This window comes from Gossypium hirsutum, chromosome D08 (genome assembly GCF_007990345.1).
Source record: "Gossypium hirsutum isolate 1008001.06 chromosome D08, Gossypium_hirsutum_v2.1, whole genome shotgun sequence".
Taxonomy (NCBI): Eukaryota; Viridiplantae; Streptophyta; class Magnoliopsida; order Malvales; family Malvaceae; genus Gossypium; species Gossypium hirsutum.
Genome location: NC_053444.1, coordinates 730,963 through 751,747, shown reverse-complemented (window position 1 = coordinate 751,747; position 20,785 = coordinate 730,963). Strand labels below are relative to the sequence as shown.

At 33.3% G+C, this 20,785-nt stretch overlaps 4 protein-coding genes and 1 non-coding gene across 8 annotated transcripts; 3 read left to right on the top strand and 2 right to left on the bottom strand.

Annotated features, from left to right (window-relative positions):
- The first annotated feature begins 213 nt into the window (after positions 1–213).
- Positions 214–5,534, top strand: LOC107932506 (protein transport protein SEC24). The gene is made up of 14 exons (XM_016864525.2): positions 214–625; positions 726–791; positions 1,449–1,502; positions 1,603–1,775; positions 2,070–2,259; positions 2,384–2,529; positions 2,606–2,760; positions 3,011–3,092; positions 3,183–3,298; positions 3,517–3,615; positions 3,888–4,011; positions 4,135–4,415; positions 4,594–4,808; positions 4,897–5,534. Exons 1-14 carry the CDS (start codon positions 298–300, stop codon positions 5,106–5,108), a joined length of 2,241 nt encoding a protein of 746 aa, XP_016720014.1. The 5' UTR covers positions 214–297; the 3' UTR covers positions 5,109–5,534.
- A 1,028-nt stretch (positions 5,535–6,562) lies between these two features.
- Positions 6,563–11,710, top strand: LOC107932507 (heterogeneous nuclear ribonucleoprotein Q). 3 transcript variants are annotated; one of them, XM_016864528.2, is made up of 9 exons: positions 6,563–6,856; positions 8,273–8,686; positions 9,099–9,215; positions 9,338–9,478; positions 9,586–9,759; positions 9,975–10,182; positions 10,261–10,436; positions 10,706–10,791; positions 11,355–11,710. In XM_016864528.2, the coding sequence occupies exons 2-9, from the start codon at positions 8,309–8,311 to the stop codon at positions 11,494–11,496; spliced, it is 1,422 nt and encodes a 473-aa protein (XP_016720017.1). In that variant the 5' UTR covers positions 6,563–6,856; positions 8,273–8,308; the 3' UTR covers positions 11,497–11,710. The 3 variants fall into 3 exon arrangements, with proteins under 3 accessions (XP_016720017.1, XP_016720015.1, XP_016720016.1); XM_016864526.2 differs by having other exon boundaries at positions 7,984–8,686; XM_016864527.2 differs by having other exon boundaries at positions 7,981–8,686.
- Positions 11,711–13,289: 1,579 nt separating this feature from the next.
- LOC107932486 (probable calcium-binding protein CML48) lies at positions 13,290–16,398 on the top strand. Its single transcript, XM_016864502.2, has 5 exons — positions 13,290–13,718; positions 14,765–14,811; positions 15,009–15,166; positions 15,295–15,313; positions 16,080–16,398. Exons 1-5 carry the CDS (start codon positions 13,346–13,348, stop codon positions 16,188–16,190), a joined length of 708 nt encoding a protein of 235 aa, XP_016719991.1. The 5' UTR covers positions 13,290–13,345; the 3' UTR covers positions 16,191–16,398.
- A 761-nt stretch (positions 16,399–17,159) lies between these two features.
- On the bottom strand, positions 17,160–19,486 carry LOC107932487 (ferredoxin, root R-B2). 2 transcript variants are annotated; one of them, XM_016864503.2, is made up of 2 exons: positions 19,151–19,486; positions 17,160–17,851 (listed from the first exon to the last, which is right to left on the bottom strand). In XM_016864503.2, exon 2 carries the CDS (start codon positions 17,835–17,837, stop codon positions 17,385–17,387), a length of 453 nt encoding a protein of 150 aa, XP_016719992.1. In that variant the 5' UTR covers positions 17,838–17,851; positions 19,151–19,486; the 3' UTR covers positions 17,160–17,384. The 2 variants fall into 2 exon arrangements, with proteins under 2 accessions (XP_016719992.1, XP_016719993.1); XM_016864504.2 differs by having other exon boundaries at positions 17,160–17,842; positions 19,151–19,473.
- A 371-nt stretch (positions 19,487–19,857) lies between these two features.
- Positions 19,858–19,944, bottom strand: TRNAY-GUA (transfer RNA tyrosine (anticodon GUA)). Its single transcript is given in 2 exon segments — positions 19,858–19,893; positions 19,908–19,944. It is a non-coding gene; the product is annotated as a tRNA-Tyr (tRNA).
- Between the last annotated feature and the right edge of the window lie 841 nt (positions 19,945–20,785).

Here is a 20,785-nt window from a genome sequence, read left to right as displayed (position 1 = left end):
AAAAAAGTAATATATATATATATATATATATGAAAATTTAATTAATATACTAAAGAGTTAGCTTTTGAGTTGAAATTTTAGGAGTAAAGAAAAGTCATTTAAGTAAAAAAACTCGAATTAAAAATAAAAGGAGATCTGCCACGTCATCGCCCAAATTCCAACGTGGCATATTCTCTGTTTCTTATTGGCTATCTCCACGAATATCACTTTTGCTAACATACACCGCAGGGAAAAACGACCACATTATTTTCCGGGAAAATTTAGAAAGAGAAAAAGAAAAAAGGATACGGAAAAGCCATGGCGGTTCGTGCGACGGTGTCACGGTTCCCGATCGATTCCGATGCGCAAGAAGCTTGTGGCATTCCTTGGGGATTAACGGTAACACCTTTCGCTGCTAAAGACGAGAACGGTCAAGCGCCGGTCTATGGATCGGACGGACATCTTTTACCTCGATGCGAGAATTGCTACGCTTATTTCAACACCTATTGCGAGCTCGATCAATGGGCATGGAATTGCTCTCTTTGCGGCACGCTCAACGGCCTCTCTTCTGAAGCCATCGCTAGATACTCTCGACCTCAGTCTTGTGCTGAAATGATGTCGTCTTTTGTCGATCTCGAGTTTCCTTGTAAGTCTGATTTGGTTGCTCAGAAAAAATTATGAAGAAAGTGAGGGATAATCAAATTTTTTTACTACATTAACTCTTTGATTTTATTGTTTCTGTGTAGTGGAAGGATCGGAGGAGGAAATTCTGCATGCTCGTCCGGTGTATGTTGCGGCCGTTGATTTGTCGTGTGAGATCTTCACTTTGTTCTAATGTTCTAATATTGTGATTATTTTTATCTGAATTTCAAATTATTTGTGCTGAATTTATGGTAACGAAATGGATTTTTTTTTTTTAGTTTTAATTCTTTCCTGCAAATTTGTGTGGAAGAAATATTTTGAATTGGACACTCTTGAATGATCAAAATTATTACAGAAGTTAAAGTATTGGATTTGAGTATTATGTAGTTAAGACCATTTCTAGAGTGAAAAGTACAAAGAAGTTATAAGAAACTGAAAAAGATTATTGAATGCAGCAGTTGAAGTGACAAAGTGTTAAAGCACATTTTACGTTATTTGATACACTCAGGTTTCAATCTATATGCCTTATTTTCTTATACTAGTTCATGTTTACATGCGACTCCTCCATGTATATATAGTACACATGAATATGGGGGCATCTATTAGTTGTTTGACAGTTAACTTTTAACAAAGATTGCTTTTGTGTAATAAATATGAGTTTTTATGTTGCTCGTAATAGGATGTTCTTGGGGGGGGGGGGGAAGGCAGTTGGTCTTTGACTCAGGTCTTCTCTTTGCAGATACCATGCATGATGACTACCTCATTATGCTCTTGTTTCTAGTCTTTAATCTACATAGACTTATATAAAACTTCCTTTTTGTTTTCAGCTTCTGAAGAATTTTTGGAGCTTACTAAAAGTGCACTGCAGGCGGCATTGGAAGGTTCTCTAATGTTGGATACAAATGATTTATTGATTTTGTTTATTCTTGATTTTTGTTCTTGGAAGGTTGATTCTTTCCTTCATTTTCATTTCCATTGCAGCCCTTGCACCTGAGTCCCTTTTTGGCCTTGCCACCTTCAGCCACAAATTAGGGTTATATGATGTTCAAGGGCCTATACCTGTTGTAAAGAATGTTTTTATCCCTCAAGATGCGGAGGGTACCTTGCCAATTGAGGTTGAAGATGTCATGCCTTTGTTACAGTTCCTGGCTCCAGTATGTAATCTTCACTTATTGTTTTCCTTTATTTTTGTCCTCTGCCACAGCCTTTATAAAACTTACGGGTGGCCCATTGGATTCTCTGAATGGTATATATAAAGAATGAAATAGTTATTCTATAAGAATAGAATTGGGAAAAGAGGGGGGAGGTATATCTGTCTGTATTTGGCAAAAGACCTAGTTGGTAGCGTCTTTTAGTTATGATATTGTTCTGTTGCCTTGTTTATATCAATCGAACCCTCTATGTAATTTAGTATTTACTGGTCTCCTGGAAATCAATAACCTATACAGGTTGATACTTGTAAGGATCGTATCACATCTGCACTTGAAACTCTCAGACCAACTACTTCATGGGAGAGAACGCCCCCAGGAACAGGTCAAGAGTTAAATGGCGTATTGATGGGTGGTCGAGGTTTTGGTATGGCAATGGAAGCTCTTTGCAATTACCTTGGGTCCGAATATGGAAATACATTTGCATTAGGTATGTGTGATAAGCATAGAGGTCTTCTGAATTGCAATATCTTTATCTCTTGTTTTTCCTTTTTAGCATCATAAATATCTATGTAATGTGCTACATACTGTTGTGTCTCTGTGCGTAACTGCAGCTAGAGTCTTTGCCTTTCTCTCGGGTCCTCCTGATCATGGACCTGGGCAACTTGATACAAGAAGGTATGGTGAGCAATATGCCAGTAAAGGAGAGGATGCAGACCGTGCTTTACTTCCCGAGCAGACACCATTCTACAAAGATCTGGTAGATTTGGATTGACTTTCAGTTTCTCTAATTTTAGCTGTATGAGTTGAGAATGTATCCTTGACATATTTTACAGGCTGCTGTGGCTGTTCAAGCTGGTGTTTGTGTGGATATTTTTGCTGTTACAAATGAGTATACAGATTTGGCTTCTCTTAAATTTCTTAGCATAGAAAGTGGTGGCTCACTGTTCTTGTATTCAAATACAGATGATTCAACACTTCCGCAGGACATGTAAGTACAATTGTTTTCTCCTCAAATTCTATCATTAGGTTTTAATGGACTAAAATGTTGTTCTATTGGTTAATGGCATAACAAAAGGATAGTAGATTAGTTATTTTCTTTCAGGTTAGATACACTTCTAATTTATTCTTCTTTTTCTTAAAGATGGATTTTTGTGCATATTTTTGTTTCAGCACTTCATCATTACTTTTGTTAATGACATGAAACTAAATTCAGTTCTTTTATTAATGCTATTTTGCAGGTATCGAATGCTAAGTCGACCATATGCTTTTAATTGTGTACTAAGATTGAGGACATCTACTGAATTCAAGCCTGGCCATTCCGTAACTGCCTCTTACTTCTTTCAAATCATCTTGCTAAGGAACTTTATATATCAGTTCTTGCTTCTCACTTCTTTTTCCCTTCTTTTGCAGTATGGTCACTTCTTCCCAGATCCGCAATATGAAAATGTGCAACACATTATTTGCTGTGATTCGTATGCAACATATGCTTATGACTTTGAATTTGCTAATAATGTTGGTTTTTCAAGGTATGAATAGCCCAGTGATAATTATCTTTATTTTGATTATATGTTATTTACATCTTTCCATTATGTTAATTTCTTGTATGGAGTGAATGCTTGAAACATCCCCCCTTTCCATTTTCTTTGTTTTCTTCCACATTATTTTCGGTGATAACCATTTGAGGAGCATCAATGTTAATATATTCAGATTGTATAATCACTCTTTTTTCCCCCCTCCTTTACAGACATTCATCTGAACAACCTATGGTGCAGATTGCATTTCAATACACTGTTGTCGTGCCCCCCGAGGAACTCCCTGGTTCTGAATTGCTTTCTTCTAGTAGGTATATTATTCCCATTGGAAATTCTGATCCTAAATCACTCTTACCAGCTTTTCCGGTCTAAAAATATGAAAAACGTTGTAAATATACATGCGAGTGTCATTCATGAGGACATGAATATTCTAGCCTCATCTGCAGGTTGAGGAACTTAGACTTCGGTTTATCATAATTCATACAAAATCTTCTAGAAGTTCAAATCATTAACCATATTTGATAGACAATATTGCTTTCTGGCGCTACTTTTTGGATTGGCTTGATGTGACATTTTTATGCAGAGGAAAACATTCTATTAAACGAAGACTTAGGATACGAACTTTGCAGTATGGAACAGCCCGAAATCTTAATGAACTCTATGATGGTGTTGATCCTGAAGTGGTTCTATCATTGCTTGTTCACAAGGTTCACCTTCTTTCTTTGTCTCTCTTTTTGACTTTTCCGTGCATGTGTCCATGCTCCGTTCTTGAGCATTTTATTTCTGAGTATCATCTCTAGTAGTTTATATGCATATTATCAATTCTATAGGTCATATTAGCCTCTTTGGAGGAAGGAGTTAGAGAGGGCAGGATGTTGCTTCATGATTGGCTAGTAATCCTCACTTCTCAATATAATGAGGCTTTTAACCTTATCCAATACAAGAATGGAAGTAGTTCTATCACGGGTCAGCTCGATGTTACATTCTCGCAATGCCCCCAACTGCAACCTTTGCCTCGATTGGTTTTTGCTTTGCTTCGAAACCCTCTTCTGCGTTTCCACGAAGAAGGTGTTCACCCTGACTACCGGATCTATGTGCAATGTCTTTTCAGGTATATTGGTACTTCCATTTTTGGATCTGGGTTATTCTTTATGCCACAATCTCTTAAAATAATCAACAGATCCAAACACGCGGTAGAGGATTTAATTGTAATGTTAGTGTAAATGCAAACTCGTATTCTTACCGCATATTTTGATCTTCTTTTCGTTTTTCCCATACATATGGTGCAGTGCATTGGAACCAAGTTCTCTTCACCGTGCAATCTATCCAGTCCTAACATCATATTCAACACCAGATAAACAAGCCTATCCGCGGCACTCATTGAGTCGTGCTGCTCTGATCACCAGTGGTAGTCCAATATTTTTCCTCGATGCATATACGACATTAATCGTCTTTTACTCATCTACAGCAGATCCTAGCCTTCCTTTTCCTCCACCCCACGACTGTAAGCTCTTTTATCACTTGCACAAACAAGTCGAAATGGAAACCGTTTTAGCTTGTGATTTATTCTGAGACCATTGTATACTTATCAGGTTTGTTACGGTCTACGATTAACAAATTGAAGCAAGAACGTTGTATTACCCCCAAACTCATATTCATCCGAGGAGGGCAAGACGATGCCTCAGTGTTCGAGAACTACCTTATCGAGGAACAAGATGTCAACGGAACCGGCCTGACAAGTGTCATGGGTTTTGTATCCTTCCTTGAAGATATCACCCAAAGCGTATTGGAATACATGAAATAGAAATAAAAGATTACATTTTCCCAATATTTTGGATATCTCCCTACACCCTTTCCGGAAACGAGTAATTCGTGTTATCGGGGCTCTACCCGTACGGGTATGATCTTCGAAACATATGGGAAAACTTCAGAAAATTTGAGTATACTGTTCTTGGATACTTATCTGTCTCCGACACTCACCCAAACTTCAGGTAAAACATAGATTGTTGTTATCATTTTACCTATTCTACCTTATTAGCAAATTCCTTTGCCTCTCATAAACCAAATGGTTGCTATTAAGAAATGTACTTTTCTTTTTTAATTTGTAGAACATAAATGTAGGCTTTGATTTTGAGGAACACTTATTTTTGCCATTTTGAGTGAGAATAAAAACAATGAGGAATGTAGAGATTTCAAGAATGATAATCTCAAATTTAGTATTTAATATTTATATATTTTCTTAATTTAGTTTTTTATTTTTTAGTTAAATTTAATTATTAATCTTTTTTAAAAAATCAAACAGCTTTTCTTCAAGGAAAATGTTAATTAAAATATTAAAATTTTAATGATGTTAGATGACAATTTTCGTGATAGTTTACCACATTGTAATGTCAAATAATAATTTAAAAATTATAAAATTATTCAAAATTAAAAATAAAAAAAATTAACATGAAGTACATGTGGATTATTATATTTGAACATTTAATGTTTTAGTACATGTGAATTGTCATATTTGAACATTTAATGTTTTAGTCAGTATTTATGTTAAAAATTAACAATTCAACTCTTTTTAAAATAGTCAAATTGATAAAAATATAAACGTTGAAAGTTAAATTTGGATATAAATATATATTAAGATTATGATGGTGAAGTTTTTTTTTAGTAAATTAGCTTATAGTTTAGGAAATAAAATAAGGGAAAAAATAACCAAAGTTGAAAAAAAAAAAAAAAGAAGAGCATAATTTAAGGGATTATTTAAGGAAAAAATCTGTAAATATTAAAGAGGCTCTTCTTTTAAGAGTTAGATTGCATTCTATTCTCTTTATTCGAAAATTAGGTAAATTAATCATTGTACGTTAGATTAAATAGTAAACTGATCATTTTTATTAAAAATTTCATCTATTTCTACTATTAAAAATTGGTGTAATTAACGGAGTAATTAGATAGTTACACGTGGCGTACCACATATATTTCATGTTGACGAAAGACCAATTTTTAACAGTAAAAAGGAAAATTTTTGATAGAAGGATCATTTTGCTCCTTGATCTAACATATAAGAACAGATTTGTCTTCTTTTAGTAGAGGAACAAAATGCAATCCGATTCTTAATACAATGACTTCTTTGCTATTTATACCAGAAAACCCATAAGTTAATATTTATTATTATTAGTGGTATATTATTAAATGACAAGAAAGTTGAGTGCCTTTAATAAAATTTCCTATAACTGTGGGTGGTTTCGAAAAAAAAAAAATCAATAAAGATCTGCTTCAAATTCATTTGTTCATGGTTTGTAAAAAAAATGTGAAAAAAATGGATTATTAAAAGATAAGTACAACCTTTCTTCAATCAAAGCTTTTTTAGGGCTTGTTTGTTTTTCTACATTCAAGCTTTCAACCCATATTATGCTTATTTCCCGAGAAAATAAGGAAAAGAAAATCTAGGCGTTCCTTTTTTCTTTTTATTACTTCCAACCTTTACACTTTAAAGCTTAGCCACTTTCTCTCCTAGCTGTCGAAGCTTCTTAAGATTCTTTCTCTACAGCTCCAACTCGGGTATTTTTCTCTTTCTCTCTTAAAACCCATAATTAAAATAGTACTAATTTCTGCTTGTTTCTCGAGAAAAAAGACTGGGTTTAATTTCTTCCCCCCCCTCATTTCGTTTAATTCAGAGCTGATTTGAAGTGGGTATTTGTTGAACTTCAATGGGGTTTTTGAAATTTTTTTAACTTCAAATTTGAACTTTTAGTGGAGCAAAGAGTTTATTTTAGGCATGAGGAAAAAAAGAGAAAAAAAAGCTTCCTAGTTGAGGCTATGTATATGCTGAGATTTGTTAAGAAATGTAATAAGTAGCTTGGAAGATATGACATTCTTTGCAATTTAGTCCTTAATTAGTATACCAAAAGACAGATTGTTAGAACTTTTGTGTTGTTTTATTGGCCTTATTCTTAAATTTCTTGAATTTGTTGATTGGGGTGCACTCTCTATAATTTCGAGAGATTTTGAACCATCATAAAACTTGTTTTATTGATGGTCAATCCGGAACAGTTAAGGCTCTTGTACTAAGAGTCAGATTGCATATTGTCCCCTCTACTCAAAAAATTGGACAAATTGATCCCTATATGCTAGATTAAGGAGCAAATTGATCATTTCTGTTAAAAATTTCATCCTTTTGTACTGTTAGAAACTGGAATGGCTGACAGAATAATCATATAATGACATGTGGTATTTCCGTGTACTCATGCTGACATATAGTAACCAGTTTTTAACCGTATACATGGATAGAATTTTTAACAGGATTAATTTACTCTTTGATCTAATGTATAAAGATTAATTTGCCCAATTTTTTGAGTACTGGGGGAAAAATGCAATCTAAGTCCTAATACAAGAGTCACCATGGTACTTTTACTGGACGAACTACGGTATCTGTAAGAATCTTGGTGCTTATATTATATGTAAAGTTATTACCAGGGTATAGTGATTGTGTATTTAGTTTGAGACTGGTTTTACTTTTTGGTCATTAGGTTATATATATGATGCCTGATTTTCGTTTTCCATTAAAGTCATGCCTGATTTATATATATTTTAATTTTGTTTTGTAAGTTTGCATTACGTTTCGTATGAAGCTGGCTTAAGCTTAAACATGTCAATATTTTCTTTTTTGTTTGTTTTTTCGACAGCAGTCTTGTGACTATTGTTCTGATTTTGAGCAAGTTCATATTCCTTGAAAACTTGCACCAACTACATAAGCCTCTTAATTATCATTCGGAAATTTCTTTTTTTTTTTTCCTTTCTCTTTAAAATCGACTGCTTAATTATACCTTGCAACCCCTTTGAATCTTTTTATCTCGTGACACGGATTTCAATTGAGATACATATCTGAAAATCCTTGTGGCCATCATTTTTGTTTCCTCCTTTCAATATGTGTGTACTTCTACCCTTGAATTCTTCTGGCCTCTGTGCCTTCTTCAGAATTGCCTTGCAAGCTTGTTTAAATAGATACATAAGATGCTGAGGCCAAAGGGACCAAATGAGCCTGAACAGCCTGCTGAATCTGATGAGAGGATCAATCTTGATGAAGAAGATAACGATCCCGAGGAGACTATGGAAGAAGAGGTGGAGTATGAAGAAGTGGAGGTAGAAGAAGAAGAGGAAGAAGAAGAAGAGGAGGAGGAGGAGGAGGAAGAAGAAATAGAAGAGGAAGATCAAGATGTCGAAAATGCTAATGGGGATGATGATGCTGAAGGTGAGGATGAAAAGAAGAAACGTGCCGAGCTTCTTGCTCGTCCTCCTCATGGTTCCGAAGTATATATTGGAGGCATACCACATGATGTTTCTCAAGAGGATTTGAAGGATTTTTGTGAATCTGTTGGAGAGGTTACTGAGGTATTTTCTTTTGCTATAGTGAGAAACTTTGGTAAAAGTATCTTGGAAGCCCTTGTGCTAAGAGTAGGATTGAATTTTGCTCTTACTCAAAAAATGGGCAAAATAGTTTTTATACATTAGATCAAAGAGCAAACTAGTCCTTTTGTTAAAAATTTTATCCATTTTTACGGTTAAAAACTGGTCCTCGTATGTCAGCATAAGGTACACATGGCACACTACATGTAACTGTTTAGTTATTTCGTCAGCCATGCCAGTTGTAACAGTATAAATGGATGAAACTTTTACTAGAAATGACCAATTTGCTCTTTAGCTTAATGTACAGGGATTAATTTGTCCATTTTTGTGCATGATACTTTTACCCTATTTTTCTTTTCACAAGATAAACATTGACACATCGTAATTATTATGATAGGTTCGGATTATGAAAGGTAAAGATACAAGTGAAAACAAGGGCTTTGCTTTTGTGACCTTTAGAAGTGTAGAATTGGCGTCTAAAGCCATTGATGAGCTAAATAATGCTGAATTTAAGGTGACAAGTCTTCTATTATCTCATAGGGAGTACCTGCTTCCGTGTTCTATTTGTTTCTGATAACGGCGTTCTTGTTTCTTTGGTTGTTAAGTAACTTTGTAGCTTCTATTTTTCTCTCTCAGGGTAGAAAAATTAGATGTTCTACATCCCAATCAAAACATCGGTTGTTTATTGGTAATATTCCGAGAAACTGGGGGGAGGAAGACTTGAGGAAGGTTGTGTCAGAGGTTGGTCTTGGAGTTACAGGTTTGGAATTAGTGAAGGTTAGTTTAATGACCTTGTGCATTTTTGCCGATTATTGGTTACTTGTGATCTCTAAGGGGATGTTTAGTGGTAATGTCATATTGTGAATTTGCTTTTGTGCTTGCAGGATATGAAGAACTCAAGTAGTAACAGGGGTTTTGCCTTTGTTGAGTATTATAACAATGCATGTGCCGAGTATTCAAGGCAGAAGATGATGAGCCCGGAATTCAGGCTTGGTGATAATGCTCCAAGTGTGAGCTGGGCTGATCCTAAGAATGCTGATTCTCCTGCTGCTTCTCAGGTATAGTTAAGTTGCTCTCTTTCACTTTCTAGCTTCTTGCGGGGTTCTTTTGGTAGTTTAAATTTCATGCTTGTCTCATTTGAGGACTTTGTTCCTTTTTCATTTCCTTTGAAGCTGACATGCGTACTTTCTTTTGCATATCGCGTGTTTGTAACGTCAATGTCGTCCTTATCATATTTTGGATTTGTTAATCTAAGGTAACCTATCTTATGTAGGTAAAGTCCGTGTATGTGAAGAATTTGCCAAAGGACGTAACACAAGATCAGCTAAAGAAGCTATTTGAACATCATGGAAAGATAACTAAAGTGGTTCTGCCTCCCGCAAAACCCGGACAAGAGAGAAATAGAATTGGTTTTGTTCATTTTGCAGAGAGATCTTGTGCCATGAAAGCACTCAAGAGCTCAGAAAAATATGAATTGGATGGTGATTATCGAGTTCTTATCCATTTTACGTTTTTGTTTAATGGATGTAATTCCGAATATTATTATTCTGTTTTTTCAGGACAAGTTGTAGAGTGTTCTCTTGCAAAGCCACAAACTGATCAAAAGACCTCAGGGGGTTCAAGTTCTCAGAATTCTGGTTTTCTTCCTAGTTATCCACCTCAGGTCGGGTATGGTCCCGTTGGGGGTGCCTATGGTGCTCTAGGTCCAGGATACGGTGTTGCAGGCCTTCCACAGGTGAGATACTTGTCCGTACATGTATAGGATCGTGTGTTAAACAGCTTCCATCCATATCTTCATCATTTTTCTTGATATTCTGCAGGTGATTGTTTATTTGTTTGTTTGTTCGGGTTTTCAGTTTTGCCTTCGGTTCTAAGTTTGAAAAACCTTACTGCTTTTTTCCTTCCTTTCTCGTGTGCCAATGGGGTGCTCGAGGAAAAGAGGCAAAAGTTCACTAGATTGTTTGAACATGGTTAAAACTTTTTGTGTTAATTTGTCTCCTACAGCCTGTAATCTATGGAAGAGGACCAACACCTACTGGCATGTCAATGATGCCGATGCTTTTACCCGATGGCCGGGTTGGATATGTTCTGTAAGTTCAATAACTTTATTTGGTAAAAGTACCATGAAGTCCCTTACACTAGTAGTCAAATTGTATTTTGCCCATTCTTCTCTAAAAAAAGAATAATTTAGTCTCCATATGTTAGATAAAAAAGTGAACTGATTATTTTGTTAAAAATTTCATCTATTTCTACTATTAAAAACTGGTTTATGTATGTCGGTATGAGATGTGCATGGCATATTATGTGTAACTGTATAGTTATTTCGTCAGCTACACCAGTTTTTAATAGAAATGGATGAAATTTTTAATAGAAAAGATTAGTTTGTTTTTTAATCTAACATATAGGGACTAATTTACTTATCTTTTGAGTAAATGGATAAAATACAATCCAACTCCTATTACAATGGCCTGATGGTACTTTTAGCACATTATTTCCATTCCAATATTTCATACCTCTTAAAATCCGTATCCCCGTTCTTTCCATACAAAGCCGGATGTCTCGTATATCATCTAATAACCAGCTGTGATACAACCCGATAGTCGTAACTCGGTTGCTTGCCTGAGGATTGAACCTTGATAATCTATTGCTGCAGGCAACAACCGGGATCGCAACTACAAAGCCCGCCGATACATCAAAGTAGTAATCGAGGTGGTGGCAAGAGCGGTAGCAGTTCAAGCAGTAGGGGAAAGCACGGTAGCAACGACAACAGTAACAGGCGGTATCGGCCGTATTGATTTGCTTATATTAGAATATGGATTATATAATTGGTGAGATGGAATGTTTATTTAATCAAAATTCCTTTGCAATCTCCACAAATAGTTAACTTTTAATCTATTAAAAAAAAAAACCTAACTGCTTAGTTTTTTAAGATTGTGTGATTGGGATTTTTTTCCGTTTTGTAGGAAAATGATTGTGCATGAAATCATCTAAGTTGAGACGTTGAATCTATATGACCTTGTTGATATTCATATATATTTTTTTATTTAGAGGTAATTTCACTGGTTTTAGCCATGAAATCATGGCTTGAGTCACGATATTAGGTTTGAGTTGGGTCTAAATACTTTATATTTGCGTAAGTTCAGTCTGGTTTGAAATACGGGTTTAAAATTTTACTCAAGTTAGTCCATATTTGTAAAATATCAACTCAAATATATTTTAAGTTTGTCTATATTATTTATAAAATGAAATATTATTATCACTTAAGTGTTTAAGCTATTATAATAATAACGATATCAATAATTTAAAACCTAATTAAGGTTGGAATTAAACTCTTTATTATAATTTTACTAATTCATTAAAAGAATAATTAATTTTTTGAAATTTTTTAATAAAAAGGCAACATTAATAAGAAAGAAAACTCTAGAAGACATGGAAATTAAGTGCCTCCGCCTAATAGCAAGTACCATACACGCTTACGTAAATTATGTGTCCTCTTCACTCTATATTTTATGTTTATCTTTTAAGATTATTTTATCTGTTTTGCATTATTATTGCTTAACTAAAAGGGTTAATTTCATTATAGATACTTCAATTATGAGCTAAATTTTAAGTCTATCTCAAATTTAAAAATATTTTTAATTAAATTTTCAAAATAGTAATAATATCATATCATTCAATTTGATGAGCTATAAATATATACATTTAAAATTTAATGATATCTATTTTTAACATTTTAGATCCAATTAAACATATGATTGAAATGTATATATTCAGTATTTATAGTTTAATAATATTTTAAAAATATATGTACAACAGATTCAATTTGATATTAATACAAACAGAGGCGGAACCAAAAACTTCTTTTAGGGGCCGAAATTAAATTATAATTTTTACAATAGTAAAAATGTAATTTCATCATTTTAATAGCTTATATTTTTTATAATTTTTAAAGGATTAAATCAAATTTTTATATTTTTAGGGGGCAAAGTGTAATTTTACCTTTACTAATTTAAAACTTAAAAAATTTTAAAATGCCTAAATAGAAAACTTTCCATTTTAAGGAGGCCGGACCCCTACCAGCCCCCTAGTTTATCCCCTGAATAGAAAAGCCTTATTCATACAATATTGATATTTTTAAGAAGTGACTTAAAATATTTAAAATTTAGATAAAAATTAATCATACAAATAATATACATATATTTACAATTTAATGAGCATGTTTCAAAAATAGATATATCCAAATTAATATTTAATTGAACTAGTAGAATGGCCTTATTTGATACTTTAAGGACTTAATTAAAAATATTTTAAAATTTAAATTAGGGAGGTTTGTGCAATTAAACCTTAGTATAAATACAAGCCACCGCCAACTTAAAATTGCACAAACATCCTTCTTTTTTTTTTTTCTTTTTTTCAATTTATCAGATACCCATAGATAAATCCAATTTGATATGACCTCTTGATACTTTAAGGACTTAATTAAAAATATTTAAAATTTAAAAATCAATTTAAAATTTAAATCATAGTTTAGGAAGCTTGTGCAATTAGCCCTTGGTATAAATATAAGGCACCGCCAACTTGAAAATCTACTTTCTGCACAAAGATCTTTGAAATTGAATTTTTTTTTTTGAAATTTGAAATCAAATGGCAACTTCGAGGCCTTATTCATCTCATTCCACGGCTCCATCGGCGCCGGAGCTGCCTCCACAGTCATACGACGACCACCACCAGCCGCCGCAGCAGCATCAGCAGCACCAGAGCTATTACGGACAGTACCCGACGCCGTCTCCGCCGCCTTCGTCATCGTCAAGTTATGGGCCGAGTGGTGGCGGATTTCCAGCAGGAACATCTCCAGATGTTATAAGGGCGTTTCAAATGGTAGATAGGGATCGAAGTGGATTCATCGATGAATATGAGTTGCAGCAGGCACTGTCTTCAGGTTACCAGAGGTTTAATCTTAGGACTATAAGGTTGCTTATGTTCTTGTTCAAGAATCCTTATGATTCACTCAGAATTGGTAAGTTGATTTCTTTTGTTTTTTTGTTTTTTAACTATTTTCAACATAAAATTGAAGAAATTATCTGCATAAATTGAGACTTGAATCAAAGAATTAATGGTCTTAAAATCACTGTTTACCACAAAACTCATTGATTGAATTGAACTGCCATGGTGCTATTTTATTTATTTGTTTATTTTATTGTGCTTAAATGCAAAGCTATCAGATTCAAATTTGAGTATGATTGCATTCCAATGGTTTTTTTTTTTTTTTGGATTTTAGCATTGTTTTTATTTCCTGGTCCCATTCAATTAAATAATGGTCACCACTTGCTGCTTTTCTTTTACTTTTTGGATTCTTAGCTTTTGAAATTTGCCTTTTCAGTTATATATATATTGTATATAATTTTCTTCCCAACTTAGCGACTAGTTTAATTTTGGTATCTGTATTTTTTTCAATTTAGCAATTAAGTCCATTTTGATACTAAATTTGATCTTTTGATGATGACAATTTGAGATTGTGTCATGCTAACATCATCAAATATTAACATCAAATCTTGATGAAATTCAAGTTCAGGACTAAAATAGACCTAATTGGTAAGTTTAAGTACCGAAGTAACCTTATTGTAAAGATCAGGACCAAAAATTAAATTTACCCTTAATTATATAATATATTGGTTTTATTTATATATTATATACTCAAACATTTAGGGCCTCAGCCTATTTCAATTCAGTCCTTTTTTTTTTTGTATAATACGGATGGATCTAAACAGTTTAGTTTATCCAAATATACAATATGGATAAAGCTTGAACAGAATTCGGAACTTGTAATTTGAGCCTAACTTAAACAAATATATATAATGTTGATATCATACATAAGCTCAGGTTTGATAAGAAAAAATTGTACGAAACGGACGTCACTTTAGCGTTTATCATTTTCACGTAAGTCATGCTACATAATCAGTATAAGAAATGTTTTAAGTTGCTCTTAGGCACTCATTAGCTTTCTCAACTTCTCCTTTGAAAACAGCTCAATTAGATGATTGTTGCAAAAATTTTCAATTTCAGGCCCCATGGAGTTTGCTGCACTCTGGAGCTGCCTTGGTCATTGGCGGGTAAGCGATTAAATATTTGCTCTGATTTTCCATACACATACAAAGATATTATCTTTTAAGAACTTTTCAAATACATAATTATCCTCGTGTTGGAATATACTTGCATCCAATCTGCTCCAGTCCGAGCAACATAGCATTCATCGATTTAACATCATCTTTAGTCACTCGATTAACGTTCATGGATACGAAATTTGTAGGCTGTATTTGAGAGATTTGATAGAGATAGGAGTGGCAAAATTGATTTGATGGAACTAAGGGATGCTTTATACAGTCTTGGATATGCAATTCCACCTTCTGTTCTTCAACTTCTAATTTCCAAGTATGATAATGGACTAAATTTCGATAGTTTTGTTGAGTAAGGCTTCTTCTTTGCAACATTTTTCTCTTCATTTTCCTTTTCTTTTTTTACCTTTCAAAGATTTGAAATGTGATAATCTACGATCTGACTGATGTTGTTTTCTCATCTTCTATTTTGATTTGCAGATGTGGGATGATCGTCAAGGTTAGAGATTACTCACTCCCTTTTCATCTCCTTTTTTATTTTTTTATTTTTAAACTCTTTTAATTCATCTGGAAAATTCTTGATTATTAGTAATGATAAGAAAACCGGATTGGTGATCAAGACTGATTTTGCCACACTTATAGGGTTTAACTAGATTTGTCAATAGGGCAAATTAGGTTGATTTTGGTTCGAGTCAATATAGTTTTAAATTTTTTGTCTTTTTGGTTAGGGTCAATTTTGTTGAAGATTATTTTATGTTCGGGTGTTTCAGGTTTGAGGTTTAATTTTTTTTTAGGTTGAGTCATTATAGGTTTGGTGTATTTTGAGTTCTAGTCATTTCAGGTTTAATTTCAGATCATTTTAGGTTATTTGTTCAGGTCTATATTACTCGAACACAAGTGTGTGTATTGGATATAGATACGTATTTCACATGGGTATGGTTAGACTTTTGTAAGATTTTTGATGCATTTGAAAGATCTTTGGAGGTCATATTCTTTTATCCATATGTCGAACAAAGGGTCTAAACTGGGTACTTCAACCAAAATAAAGAGTCCGAGCAACATAAGTTTAGGTCATGTTGGGTTCGGATTGTTTAAATTTGGGTTTGTTTGAGTTAAGATCTATTTGGATTCTAGTTGGTAAGGCTCAAATTATTGATTTTTATGATAAAATCGGATTGGAAATAGTTTGCCGTTGTTTGATGGAAGATTTTGGTATTGGTTAAAAAATGGGACTATGAATTTATGATGATTGTTGTAATTTTCAGGGATTGACCGAAAAATTCAAGGAAAAGGACCCAGGTTATACAGGTTCAGCAACGCTTTCGTACGATTCATTCATGTCTTTGGTCATTCCGTTTCTTGTTTCATATGATTGATTGATTGATGCCCCTGTGTAATATCAAACCCTAAATACCCAATTATGATATTGTTTGTTTTCTTAAAACCATTTGAGTTTAGCTTCACCTTTTTTGTAAAATGTACACCTTTTTAATATGGGAATGTTGGGATATGTGTCGATATGCGTCGAATACAAGTATTTTTTTAAATATGTGGAAATCGTAATTCTACACAAATGTTGGGATATATGTTAATATGTGTTAAATATAAGTATTTTTAAGATATGCGGTGAATTATCTGTTGTTATTTTTTAGGATTTAAGCTTTTGGGTAGAAAAGGAACGTTTGGAGTGTTAAAATCGTAATTATGTTTATGTGGGTCGAATTTTCATATTTATGAAAATTATTTTCTTAGGGTTCCGTGATTATATATATATATATTTTGATAATATCATTTTTAAAATTATGTCCGCCCCTTTTATTAATTTATTTTTAATGTTTAAATTTGAGTTTCCTTTTCCTAATAGTGTAATCTACACACTTTAAATTAATTATACTAAACATCCACAAATTATCACCATATCAATTACATACTTCTAATCATTAGCTTGAAGAGAAATTATTTTATGGACCCTTATCATTATATCATCTATGATCCCTCCAATTATTTAATGGTATTTTAACACGATTTTGATAAATTCTTTACCTTGAATCCCAAATTTGAAACCCCATACTCAAACTTAAAATCTCAAACCTCAAACTCTAAACCTTGAACGTCAAACCTATCTAGGATTCAAGATTTGGGATAAATTAATTACAGAATATCATTAAATAATTAAAAAGATGCCATAGATGATATGAAAGTAAGGATCATAAAATAATTTCTCTACCGTGAATGTTAGATGTCAGCTTTTAAATACCGCATATTTAAAATGCATAAATCAAATTAAAAACATGTGTACTAACAACATGAGCAATGATACTTTGAAGATTCGTTTTTGAAACCAATTTAGATCATAAAAGACAATATTGGTATATATTTTCTATGGCAAATCCACAAATATTATTGAAACCCTAATTTCAGCTACAAACTTTAGAGCAAACACTAAGCATATTAAGCAACAAATTGTCCCTGATAAACATTTAGTCATTTACCCTTTATTTTCCACCAAATTCAGATGAAATTTCTGGGGTTTTTTAGATAGATTCTACTGATTTCAAACCATTAAATACCTAGTAAAGATCAGCTTCCTTGTGAGTGTGGATCTCACAATCTGAGGTCGGGTACGAAACGCAAGTCAGCACGTAACCATCGGCAATTTGTTTTTCATCAAGGAAGGATCCGTCCGATTGATCAACTGAACCCGACACAATCTTCCCGGCACATGTGGAGCAAGCTCCAGCTCGGCAAGAGTATGGCAGTTCAACTCCTGCTTCCTCGGCTGCATCTAAAATGTATTGATCGTCAGGGGCTTGAAACTCGCTCACCTCACCATTCGGTCCTACAAGCTTAATCTTATAAGCTGCCATTAATGTTTTGTGATTGGAGGAACATTTCAAGCCAAAAGATTTGGAGATGTTCTTAAAAGATCCAAGAGAAGTCGGGGCCTTGACAATGGCACTCGTGAATCGGTTCGGGATTGAAGCTTGAACGATACTAGAGGAGGTAACCCGCACAGTTGCCATCTTTGCTGTTGAACCTAAATAACAATGGTCAGTTTGTCAATTGGTTGACATATACAAGCATTTAACAAACACATACATATACTAATACACACATACAAACATATATGCATACATACATATGTATATATACAAACATACATGCACGCATGCATACCTACTTACATACAAATGTATATATACATACAAGGCAAGCAAACTATTGGACAATGACTAATGAACACACACAAACACATACATACATACACACAGATAGATATACATGCATACACATACATACATACATACATACATACATACATACATACATACATACAAGCTAAGCAAATAGCAATAATTAAAAGAAAAACTGGGACTGATGAGCTAATATTCATGCTCCAAATTACGAGACAATTGCTAATGAATTAAGATCACTTACCAGCAATTTAGATATGCTGTTACTTTAAAATATCACAAGCAACATAATGGCATATAGACTTATACAATATCGTGTTTCAACATATCGAAGAATCATAACTATTCCAAGATGTCAAAAGGTGTGAACAGTGTGTTCTATACCCGACCCGAGCAACATAATAAGCTAATATTCAGGCTCCAAGTAGTGAAACAATGACTAATGAATTAAGATCATTTATCAGCAACTGTGATATGTTGTTAAGAGTCTTAAAACTTTTAATATCACAAGCAACATAATGGCATTTAGCAGTTGGTTAAGAAGCTATGTATATGATTGGGCTTCGAAATCTCGAAGAACTATAAACATTCCAAGATGCCAAGAGGCACGAACGATGTGTTTTGTCCCCGAGCCCAAGCAACATAATAGAACAATTACAACCAATAAAGAAGCTGAATTGCATCATAAGCAAACCAACATATATTCGGGCGCGGTTATATGCATAAACATGTGCTTGTATCCAACACCTAGCCGAAATCCGTGTTAAAACAGACTTTAAACTCATCAAACAAGGCTACAATTTCATCAACCCCCATAGGCAAACAAGTCACAGACAAAATAAATACAAAATGAATGATAAGTGAATCAATACAAAAACTTCTTCACCCTTCACTAACATAAAAAAATAAATAAATTGACTGATAATAATGAAAATGGATCAATTAATCAAACCCCAAAGATCAAAAAAGTCTGTTCTTTTATTTCCTTTTGGATTTCAAGTTTCAAACTTTTTTCCCCCAAAAAAAAAGCACCCAAAGTTTGTAAAAGATCAAACAAGAAAAATGGAAGAAAACCCAGATTTCAAAAGCAGAAAAACAGATCACACAAGCAAAGATGAAGAAAAAGGGGATAGAGAGCTTACAGAAGGGGTATGGGGATTTGGGGTATGAGCGGAGAATACGAAGGGGTCTAAGTTTCTTTGAGACTTATACAAAAAAAAGAAAAAAGAAAAAAAATAGGAAGCCTAAATAAAGTGAATGTGATGATGAGAGGGTCGGATCACCTCAGCTCAACTCAGTTGCCAACTTCAGTATGTATGTATATATATACTAATGCATAAATTAAGGGAGAGAGTTGGGTTGTAGTGAACCTCTTGGTGCGTTTGGAGGGGTTTTTGGCTTTTGGTACTTGTTGACCGGCAAAATGGCCAATCACTAGCGGCATGGTTTTTTCAATAAAAAAGGTTTAATGCATTATTTCTATACGGCTCAATGAATAATAATAATATTTATTAAACGTGTTTTAGTAAAAATGTATTTAGTTCAGATAAAAGAAAACTAAAAATATCAAATTGAATATTCAATTCAAATGCAACTGCTTGAAAAAGAATTTGAGTACCAAATTGAAAAAACTTAGGTGATAATCAAATTTAAGTACCAAATTGTAAAGATATTTAGTTAGGAGAAAAAATTAGGTACCAAATTGAATATTGAAATTGAAGCCAAATACAAATAGTAGGAATAGGAAATCGTGTATCAAATTGAAAAATTTAACTACTAAATTAAACACTGAAATCAATTTTGGCTACCAAATTGTAACCTAAAAAGTTAAAATAAAAAATAAAAAAATTCCGACCTGCCGGATTCGAACCAGCGACCTAAGGATAGCCATGATTGCCACTACAGTCCTCCGCTCTACCAACTGAGCTAAGGTCGGCTTGCTTAGTGATGCCAAAATTTTTTAATTTATCATAATGTGTATTTGGTATATACCAACAGGCTTCTCCACTTGTAGAGAAAAATATTGACTTCATCATCCCACATGCAAAAGAAGTTCCATATTGTACAAATAGTCCTTAAATAATTTTTTTATAGATTTAATTTCTCTATTATAATTTGATTTTTTTATTCTCTTCGAAATGTATATTTTTGTTTTCCAAAAATTCCATCAAATTAGTTTTTTAAATATGTGATGATGTAATATATATAATTGGTTATTTGCATGTTTAAAAAGGATAAAAAAAAAGAAAAATGTATAATATTTGTCTAATAGTATACAAAATACTGATATATATGCTGCGTAATTAAGAACTCACTCGAGTTCGAACCTCCAAAGGTGCAAGTGGTAGTCCTTTATTTGGACAGCTCTCTTTTTTAACATAATGTGTGCATGTGTGATGTAAGTATGTCCCTATCGTGTACGTGAGTATTAACCAAAAAAATGATAAGAAGAGAAAAAGAGCTCATCAAAAATTTTGGTGAAATTAACCAAAAGAAGCTAGCTTCAATACTGAAAATACACATTTCGATAAGTACGGAAAAACAATCAAATTATAATAAAAAAACTAAATTTACAAAAGAGTACATAATATAGGGACCTTTAATAGAATATAACCAAAAGTTTGCCATCTTGAATTCGGTCCGACCAAAAGAACATGGGTATGATGCCGGGCGGGGTTTAAGGAGTTGCTTTCTTAGTGGTAATAAAATTATAATTATATATATTTAAACTGAATTTCAATGAAATGACTAAATATTTTTTTATATTATTAGATGAT

Bases quoted from the DNA above. Each gene is read 5' to 3' on its own strand.
- LOC107932506 (XM_016864525.2), top strand. From the start codon at position 298: ATGGCGGTTCGTGCGACGGTGTCACGGTTCCCGATCGATTCCGATGCG. The intron at 1,776-2,069 runs GTATGTAATCTT...TAACCTATACAG, and splicing joins TGTTACAGTTCCTGGCTCCA to GTTGATACTTGTAAGGATCG. The intron at 2,260-2,383 runs GTATGTGTGATA...GCGTAACTGCAG, and splicing joins TGGAAATACATTTGCATTAG to CTAGAGTCTTTGCCTTTCTC.
- LOC107932507 (XM_016864528.2), top strand. From the start codon at position 8,309: ATGCTGAGGCCAAAGGGACCAAATGAGCCTGAACAGCCTGCTGAATCT. The intron at 9,216-9,337 runs GTGACAAGTCTT...TTTCTCTCTCAG, and splicing joins TAAATAATGCTGAATTTAAG to GGTAGAAAAATTAGATGTTC. The intron at 10,792-11,354 runs GTAAGTTCAATA...CTATTGCTGCAG, and splicing joins GGCCGGGTTGGATATGTTCT to GCAACAACCGGGATCGCAAC.
- LOC107932486 (XM_016864502.2), top strand. From the start codon at position 13,346: ATGGCAACTTCGAGGCCTTATTCATCTCATTCCACGGCTCCATCGGCG. The intron at 13,719-14,764 runs GTAAGTTGATTT...TTTCAATTTCAG, and splicing joins TTATGATTCACTCAGAATTG to GCCCCATGGAGTTTGCTGCA. The intron at 14,812-15,008 runs GTAAGCGATTAA...CGAAATTTGTAG, and splicing joins GCTGCCTTGGTCATTGGCGG to GCTGTATTTGAGAGATTTGA.
- LOC107932487 (XM_016864503.2), bottom strand. From the start codon at position 17,837: ATGGCAACTGTGCGGGTTACCTCCTCTAGTATCGTTCAAGCTTCAATC.